Genomic DNA, 10,095 nt, shown 5'->3' on the forward strand with positions numbered 1-10,095 from the left:
GGTAATGCTGACACCGGTGCTGCAGGGGGTAATGCTGACACCGGTGCTGCAGGGGGTAATGCTGGCACCGGTGCTGCAGGGGATAATACTGACACCGGTGCTGCAGGGGGTAATACTGACACCAGTGCTGCAGGGGATAATGCTGACACCGGTGCTGCAGGGGATAATGCTGACATCGGTGCTGCAGGGGGTAATGCTGACACCAGTGCTGCAGGGGGTAATACTGACACCAGTGCGGCAGGGGGTAATTCTGACACCGATGCTGCAGGGGATAATGCTGACACCAGTGCTGCAGGGGATAATGCTGACACCAGTGTTGCAGGGGGTAATGCTGACACCAGTGCTGCAGGGGTTAATATTGACACCAGTGCTGCAGGGGGTAATGCTGACACCGGTGCTGCAGGGGGTAATGCTGACACCGGTGCTGCAGGGGATAATGCTGACACCGGTGCTGCAGGGGGTAATGCTGACACCGATGCTGCAGGGGGTAATGCTGACACCGGTGCTGCAGGGGATAATGCTGACACCGGTGCTGCAGGGGGTAATGCTGGCACCGGTGCTGCAGGGGGTAATGCTGGCACCGGTGCTGCAGGGGGTAATGCTGGCACCGGTGCTGCAGGGGGTAATGCTGACACCGGTGCTGCAGGGGATAATGCTGACACCGGTGCTGCAGGGGGTAATGCTGACACCGGTGCTGCAGGGGGTAATGCTGACACCGATGCTGCAGGGGGTAATGCTGACACCGGTGTTGCAGGAGGTAATGCTGACACCGGTGCTGCAGGGGGTAATGCTGACACCGATGCTGCAGGGGGTAATGCTGACACCGGTGCTGCAGGGGGTAATGCTGACACCGGTGCTGCAGGAGGTAATGCTGACACCGGTGCTGCAGGGGGTAATGCTGACACCGATGCTGCAGGGGGTAATGCTGACACCGGTGCTGCAGGGGATAATGCTGGCACCGGTGCGGCAGGGGGTAATGCTGACACCGGTGCTGCAGGGGGTAATGCTGACACCGGTGCTGCATGGGATAATGCTGACACCGGTGCTGCAGGGGATAATGCTGACACCGGTGCTGCAGGGGGTAATGCTGACACCGCTGCTGCAGTGGGTAATGCTGGCACCGGTGCTGCAGATCTCACTAATTAGTGTCAGGGAGGGGCTGATATAAGCTGGTCACTGATTAGTGTCAGGGAGGGGCTGATATAAGCTGGTCACTGGCTCTCTGTGTAGTTTGGGACACCAATTAGTCAGTATGGCCGGAGTTATGTATCATCAGCAGTATCCTGTGTATCCTAACTATGGACCCTCATACCGGCAGCAGCCCCCTTACTACAAGCCCAGGCAGCCATACTGGAAGCCCCCGTACAAAGGCAACTATGGGCCCATGAAACAGCCCTTCCCCTTTGACTGTCTGGATAACTATAAGTGGGCCCAGCTGAGGGCTTTGCTGAGCCAACTAGGCCCAGAATTGGGTCTGAATCGCTTCCACACCAAAGAAGTGGGGGTACAGGTGAACCCCAGAGTGGATGTGTCCGTCCAGTGCTCGCTGGGACCACGCACCCTAAAGAACCGCAAGGGAGGGCCCTTTCTGTGTGGCCCCATTCCCGGGCAGCATGCGGGGCTTAGCCTTGTGGCCCCGGTGAGGTTTCCCCGGACAATTGCAGTGTATTCCCGATTGTTAGACAGGAGGCTGTTCACGCTGCCGCCCATCCAGCGAGGGGTGGACAAGGATGTGGGGACGCAGCTGAATGATGTGGAGGAAGGTGGGGAGACTGGGACCAGTAGGAAACCCACATTCCAGGTGAGACGTGGTGGTGGGGGGGTCCTCTCATGGGGTACAGGGTCTTCTGCTGAGTGAAGCCATGTAGTACTGCAGGTGGGGCAGGGAGGCTGCTCAGTGGTCACATGCAAAAGCAGATGGTATTTCTCCTGCATGCAGAAAATACATGTATCTGACCACTTGCACTGTCATGGCGCGTCCTGGGAGAAAACTTGTTTGTCAGGTTTATTTTTCTACTAGTTAAAAGACTATCATACTCAGTGCCGGCTTCTGCAATGTGCTCTCACTTTGAACTGTGACAGTTTTTATCCCACACACTCCACCCCTTACTGCTCCTACCACCAATATGTCTCCACAGCTCCCTCTCTCTCCATATCCAGCAAGCTTGAAACGGACCAGTGCCCTTTGGGTTGTTTTCACTTTTATGACCTCTGGTAGCACACAAAGGAGTAGTTTGGTATTTTGTGTTGTATTTTTTCTTCACATTAACCAGTTATCTGGTGGTTGCCCTATTCCGCACACAGCTTCTGGGCGTCCTCTATACTTGAAGCAGGATTCTGTAATGGCTGCGGGGGTCAGTCTTTGTGCACCCCGATAATGGCTGCGGGGGTCAGTCTGTGAGCCCCAGTCGCTGCTATGTCCCAGCCCCATCCTCACCACTGGCCGCCCTAGTGCTCTACATACCCTGCTGTACAGTCTCATCATGGTGAGGTCTCAATTATCCTATATACTACTAGTATACCCGCTCAAAGCTAATGCTTCGAAAGCTAGTCTGCTAACTTGAACAAACACTTGCCACTTGTGTGAAAGATGTAGTTTCACTCGCTGCCAACAGATGGCAGTGTTTCCTAGACACATGAACACTATATCCATCTATCTCCCCATCACTGCACAAGTGGAATATATTCCCTACCCTGTGTCAACACTTGATCTATGTCGACTTCAAGTGATTGCCCCAATGTATGTGAACCTTTTTAATGTGTTGTCCCAACGACCAACCATATACCCAGCTGGTATGGTAGCAGCAACTTAACCCAATGGACAGACTCCTTGCTGTATCCCGCCACCTGGTGGGAGGGAGCGGTTATTTCATGTGACCTAATGTGTATATACAATGACACTAAGGGCCGCATTTATCAAGTAATATTTGCAGCTCAATCCCCCGAAAACACCTGTTTCAGGGGTTAACCGCAAATATTAAGTATTAAATGGGGACCGCAGTCGGAATCTCCGATTTCCCCTTGTGCAGCACCGCCGGCCGCATCCTCCATAGGTTTCTATTGGGGATGCAAAGCTGCCCGATGTATCAACATTGGGCAGCCCGGCTTCACATCCCTGGGCTATCGCCATTCTGATATGGCGATAGCCCATTGTAGCCTATGGCTACACATCGCAGTGCGGTCGCGGGGGGGGGGTCAGCGCATAACCGCGCATGTGCAGACCCCCGGCTTCCAGGTCAGGGCTTCGCAGGGACGGGCTCCTTTCAGCGCCCTTTCATTTGATAAATCTTGGCGGTATTGCACGCTACCGCAATGCGATGTCCGACGATGGTATCGCTCTGTAATGATAAATGCGCCCCTAACGCAGAGTGAAAAAGCTGAAATTGAGATATTCAGAATCGGCTAGTGTGGAAAAGTTGTGACTTGACCTGAATAAGAAACGTGCAACGTCAACATCTGTTCTGGCAAGAGGCCTGAAGTTTCACTTATTTGGTGAAAATGACAAACTGTGAAGATGTTCCGATCTAGTTAAAATGATGTCTTAGAGTGGTTCATTAATATACTTTGCACTAGGAAAAGCTCGTACTCTTTTACTAAGCTAAAGTGACTGACTTTGGCGAGAGAATCTGTTGGATGCTCTGTAATTGACCAAGAACTTGGGGCAAAAAATCCTGGTAAATCCCTTTTGTTTGCCCTTAATAGAATAGTGCACCTCTCTGTCTTCTAATGTCCAACAAACTCTGTACCGAATGCTCCAGTAAGTCCAGTAACAATGCATTACACCAGGGGTTCCCAATCTTTTTTGATTCACGGCACCCTAGAGAATCAGAATTTTTTTCACGGCACCCCTAGGTCCAAAAAAAATTAATTTGATTGGGTTTATATGCGATTCTATGCGATTCTTAGTGGCAGTTATGTGGTAAAGGGCAGGATTTGCTTCTGTTTGTACACATTCTATGATTGGCAGCCACCAGCACTGGTTTTGCTCATAAATAATTAACCATTAATAATTTGAGTTGATCCTGGACCACCAAGCCGCGGCACCCCTGCATGTGTCCCGAGGCACCCCAGGGAGCCACGGCACACAGTTTGGGAACCACTGCATTACACGGTTCTTTAGGTGCAGGATTTTATACACTTCTGTTTATTGTCTGTAATTGTGGCAGTTTATTATAAACATTAATTGGTCTGGAAAAAATAAAAAATACATTTTGCATCCCCTATGCTGGGAACATGAATGGGCTGCATTACAGCATATAATTATGCCAAATATAAGCCAATATATTAACAGTTAAAGTGCATTATGCTGTAATAAACAAATCTCATGTTTAAGAAAGATTAAAATCAAGAACATTGATTCAAAAATAACAGGTTCCAAAGATGTTGCACATACAGTATTCTTGTTATTTATGTTGTGTTTTGAGTTCAGTTTTATACAAACCACTTGTGATGTCCACTATTATTAGACTGTTTAATTGGGTCAGTAAGCACATAAAAAGGATATAACTTATTTCTGGTCAATTCTGCCTAGTAATTACCACAGTGATCGGCATATACTGTGTGTACTGCTGGGCACCACTGATAGAATGAATCTAAATAGTATGTCCAGTAAACTTAGTTGTTGTTTTCAATACACACAATACATCTGATTTTAGAGTTCTGGCCTGACAGTTGCTGTGTCAAATTTTTGCATAGCATATGGGTGTGGTATGACTCGTCGACAGTGACAATGTTACCATACAGTTCATGATGAACTGTCAATAAACCATCCCTGGTTGAATAGTGGTCTGTTACTATTTCTCATTGGCAGCTGCAGCTTCTCGGTACACCCGTAATACTGTTGAATTCCTATGAGTATCTCTCCCCCAGTGCCAAACTGCCCACCTTGCACTTCTGACACGTGCGCCAAGTATAGGGGATGCAAAACTGTTTTTCAGACCAATTCATGTTTAAAATAAACTGCCACAAGTAAAGAGGACAAACAGAAGTGTATAAAATCCTGCACATAAATAAGAGAGTGTAATACATTGTTACAGAGTGTAATACATTGTTACTGACCTTACTGGAACATTCAGGAGAGAGTTGGGCATTAGAAGACACGGAGGTGCACTATTCTATTAAGGGCAAACAAAAGGGGTTTCTTTTCTTGGTCACTTACAATTACAGAGCATCTTCTCCAACCCAAAAGTGTGTTTTATTTATTTTTTGTTATTTTTGGAAACACCCTATATTTGCAATTGTGACCATGAAAACGGGTCATTTATCAGGGATTTTTTTTTTTTCTCACGCCAAAGTTTGGGTTACATATGATGTCCTGGCGGTTCAAATACCAACCCTGGCATCCCAGCACAGAGAATCCTGACAGTTTACCCTTTCCTCCTACCCCTCCCTAGTAGCAGCAGCCCCCCCCCCCCCTCCGTTGGGCTGTGGCGTGGGGGGAGGCTAGGTTTATGCACTAATGCTTTCTTTTCTTTATGTGCGACTTTTCCCTAGTACACGGCACAAAGGAAAGCCTGCACGTCCTGCATATGGCAGTGGTACTGTGCATTTATACTTACACGCAGAGTAGGGGCAGATGCTATGGGGTACATGAGGCTATTGTATGTGAATGAAATCTATATATCAGCAGAGGGAAGTGGTACTGTGCATTTATACTTACACACAGAGCAGGGGCCGATACTATGGGGTACATCAGTTGTTTTAAACTTGCACTGTGTCTTGCCAATATAACGAAGTCCACAAGGACACAGGATTTGATATATGACAAACGTGCTTTCACATGTAAGATGTTTGATGGACATCTTTAAGCCCGAGTGTGGGTGGTTGAAACAGTTCCCTGCTAGCATAATTTTATTAGAGGGATATGGGAGGACAGAGGGAAGTAGTACTGTGCACTGAGAATTGCACACTGACTTGCTGTCCTTCCCTACAGTTCCTCGAACAGAAATACGGCTTCTTCCACTGCCGGAGCTGCCAGGTGCGGTGGGAAAGTGCCTATGTGTGGTGTGTTTCTGGGACAAACAAGGTAAGTGCCCCTCATGGTATCTATGGCCGAAGGTGATTATATCTGGTACTAATACCACAGAATGGATGTAACGTCTGTGCATGTGGAATGCTCAGTATCACTGCACAAGTGGGTACTAATACCGCAGAATGGATGTGACGTCTGATCTGTGCCTGTGGAAAGCTCCGTATCACTGCAAATGGGCCCCTTACTAGTTGGATGCAAGTTCTTTTACAAGCAGCTCCCATTTCTCCCAGAGAAAGTCAGTCTTTCTAAGTCCTTACGGGAGCCCCCCCCCCCCCCCCCCCCACATCCCACCCTAATAACTAAGCAATTGGAGGATTCCAACTAGATTAATTAATCCTTAATTACTAAGTAATTTTTCCAGGATCCTGGTAAGTACTTTGTGCCGGATGCTGCCAGAATGTGCCCGTGTAACCAGCCCTGTCGGCTGCATGCTGTGAGTTACTACACCCCCGCCACTTATGGGATCCTGCCCCTACCTGGGTGCCCGTGTAACCAGCCTTGTCTATTGCATGCTGTGAGTTACTACACTCCCTCCCCCACCCATGGGATCCTACCCGCCTGCCTGGGTGCCCTGACTGCCTCTCTCGGTGCCCTGTCCCCTGCCTGGGTGCCCTTCTCGCTGATTGCCCGCCTGTGTCTGTCTGGGTCCCCTGCCGACTGACTGCCTTTCTCGGTGCCCTGTCCCCTGCCTGGGTGCCCTTCTCCCTGATTGCCCGCCTGTGTCTGTCTGGGTCCCCTGCCGACTGACTGCCTCTCTCGGTGCCCTGTCCCCTGCCTCTCTCGGTGCCCTGTCCCCTGCCTGGGTGCCCTTCTCCCTGATTGCCCGCCTGTGTCTGTCTGGGTCCCCTGCCGACTGACTGCCTCTCTCGGTGCCCTGTCCCCTGCCTGGGTGCCCTTCTCCCTGATTGCCTGCCTGTCTGTCTGGGTCCCCTGCCGACTGACTGCCTCTCTCGGTGCCCTGTCCCCTGCCTGGGTGCCCTTCTCCCTGATTGCCCGCCTGTGTCTGTCTGGGTCCCCTGCCGACTGACTGCCTCTCTCGGTGCCCTGTCCCCTGCCTGGGTGCCCTTCTCCCTGATTGCCCGCCTGTGTCTGTCTGGGTCTTCTGCCGACTGACTGTCTCTCTCCGGTTTATCACCCAGGTTTATTTCAAACAGTTCTGCCACAAATGTCAGAAAGGATACAACCCGTACTACGTGGAGCCCATTGAGTGCAAGGTAAGACCTGCATGGGGTAACTATAGATAGCCTGTGTATGGTGATAGCAGAGAACACTAGCCGCGGGGCAGATTAATCTCTGTACAGAGCATGCATACAGGGAGAGTGGCTGAAGAATCCTGCGACCAGGCTGCCCCCCCCCCCCCCTCTGTCTGCATGACTGGCACCTCTGTATGAGGCTGTGCCCACGGGACCCCTCAGACATAATAAGCATATTAATGATTGGCAGGAGAAGGGAATTATAATATTACAATATCTATGGGATGCTGGCAGCAGGAATATCTTCGCCGAATCCCAACTGTCGGCATCCTGTGGAAAGCAGGGATTAGGTCGGGGTGGCGGGGTAGGCACATAGGGGGTTATTTTGGTTCACTCTTTCTGACAAAATCCTTCTTAGATGGACAAAACCATGTGCACTGCAGGGGGGCAGATGTAAAATGCGCAGAGAGAATTAGATTTGGGTGAGTTATTTTGTTTCTGTGCAGGGTAAATACTGACTGCTTTATTTTTACACTGCAATATAGATCTCACTTTGAAGTAAAACCCCACCCAAATCTAATTCTCTCTGCACAAGTAACATCTGCCCCACCTGCAGTGCCCATGGTTTTGTCCATCTAAGAAGGAATTTGTCAGAAAGTGAACAAAATAACCCCCTAAGGGACAGTTAGGCATGATGGGGGTAAGGGTTGGGATACTTGCCTACCAGATGTCCTGAGCTTTGTTATAAGTGTATTATTTCCTGTTCTGTCCTAGAGAATACTTGATGTTTTGTAAAATACACAGAGCTGATTCTGAGCCAGGAGCAAAGACAAAACAAGCCTGTACCTTTGCACCTTCCGCAAACCATGTTGCAAAGAGGAGATAAACTTTTCTTTGCATGCAGAGTAAAGAAAGTCTGCTATTACATGTAGCCCACAAATGCTAGAAAGGTTTATTCTTTCACTCAATATTTCATTTTGAGACCCCCATCCCTGCACAGCTTAAATCAGCCCCGTCTACAATTCCACATGGTTTCACCACTCTGCAAAGCTGCGTTCTTGTCTTGCGGTATGAGAACTGATCCCTGTCTTTGTTGCAGATCTGCATGAGAGCCTGGTGCTCCTGCCCAGACCGGAAACACCTCGACCTCAAGAGACCTCACCTGCAGGAACTGTGCGGTCGCTGCAAGGGGCAGCGACTGTCTTGCGACAAGACTTACAGCTTCAAGTACATTGTCTGAATGGCGGCAGTGCCGCACGCGGAGGACTCGTGTCACGCCACAGTTCGTGGTGATCCTATTTATTTTGATATTGGAAATCTCTCTGATATTTGCACTTGGATATCTGTATTTTTTTTTTCCTTTTGTGTAAAGTGAGTGGTTTGTAAATATAACAAGGATTTTTGTTAGTACCTGGATATATGGATAAGTCACTGTTGAATGAAAGCTCAGACACGGCTGGCGACGGCTGCCCGGGAGCGTTTCGCTGGAACGGATGTGTCGCTCAGTCTGTGTATATATCACGTCATGCCTTATATGTGACCAATAGCACTGCAGTCTTAAAATAAAAAAATGTAAACAATTTTGTCAAGTACAGTAGTTATTGTCTTGTGCTAACATGAAGCAGCAGATACGGAGCTGCGTCCGCCCAGTTTAGGACTATATTAGGCCGTGGCAAACGCAGTATTAATATCTAACACTGTAGATGGCCCATAGCAAGGGCTGTATTACACACTTACATAATCTAATGGTAAGGAATAGGTTAAACATGAAAAATGAATACACAAACATAGCAGAACCAGTGCTGCACTTTCTAAGCTAACATTCTCCCACCTCGTGGTAAGGCTCTTGTCTCTTCTTCCTGGTAGCTGCTCTCTAGTTCAGCTCACTGACTGAGGACTCGGCTCTGTGTGGTGACAGCTGTAGTAATCATATTATAACAATTTGAGCAGCTTATCAAGAAGAGGGGGTTTACAGGTAACTTTCCCCAGAGTATCCTGAAATAGTCATCATTCGATTTATTCCTGATGTGCCTTGTATCCGCCCCGCTTAGCCCTAATATTAGAGAGGTGGCTACAGGGCCGCCAGGAGGTATGCCAGGCCCCGGTAAAATCCATGCGTGCTTCCCCCCCCCCCCCTTCCCTTTGTCGGGATTTTGACTGCCGGGATTCCATACCGAATCCAGTATAAATTGTATGTAAAAAGTACAGTTAGCAAAGATTGTATAGCTGTTGAATCTAATGCTGGGTACACACCAGGATGACGAAGGTCCGAACCCATCAATCTAGATCCAATTCCGACCAATTGGATGTACATTGTGTGGTGATTGGGCCCTTTTCTGTCCTTGTGTGGACCGATACTGATCCGATGCGCGGTCCCGCGGGTCGGACGGTCGTTATTCAGATCCTACCTGCAGCAGGTAGGATCTGGAAACGACCATACTCCCGGGTGCGGGTCGCCATCGGATTGGACCCGCTGACGGTGCACATAGTGAGTGGGTCGTGCCCCACGCGTCATCGCGAGCGGTTTATCTTGGTGTGTACCCCGCATTAAGTCGAATTGCAAGGGAATCTCACCGTGTGTACACACCATTAAGGTGCCCACATACTAGAACGATTTTTTTTGACGATTTCCGATAAATGGGCTGATATATCATCCGGTGGTTACCGCTAATCGGGCGATATCGGTCTGATGCGCGCTCCCGTGGATCTTTAGCTGAATCTTCTGATCTTACGTGCTGCACAAAAGATCAGAAGATTTAACAAAAGATCCATAGGAACGCACACAGGATCTTAAGAAAAATCTTTGAAGATGTGCGCTGGCCTGAAATCTTTTCTCCAGGACGGACAGAAGATTGGAAGGCTAATTTATAC

The 10,095-nt window shown here is 49.1% G+C and overlaps 1 protein-coding gene across 1 annotated transcript; it reads left to right on the top strand.

Annotated features, from left to right (window-relative positions):
• Positions 1-1,166: 1,166 nt before the first annotated feature.
• LOC146058323 (protein ZAR1-like 1.S) lies at positions 1,167-8,805 on the top strand. The gene is made up of 4 exons (XM_083170588.1): positions 1,167-1,801; positions 5,933-6,025; positions 7,171-7,245; positions 8,324-8,805. Exons 1-4 carry the CDS (start codon positions 1,253-1,255, stop codon positions 8,462-8,464), a joined length of 858 nt encoding a protein of 285 aa, XP_083026714.1. The 5' UTR covers positions 1,167-1,252; the 3' UTR covers positions 8,465-8,805.
• Positions 8,806-10,095: the final 1,290 nt, after the last annotated feature.

This window comes from Crinia signifera, chromosome 2 (genome assembly GCF_055691185.1).
Source record: "Crinia signifera chromosome 2, ASM5569118v1, whole genome shotgun sequence".
Taxonomy (NCBI): Eukaryota; Metazoa; Chordata; class Amphibia; order Anura; family Myobatrachidae; genus Crinia; species Crinia signifera.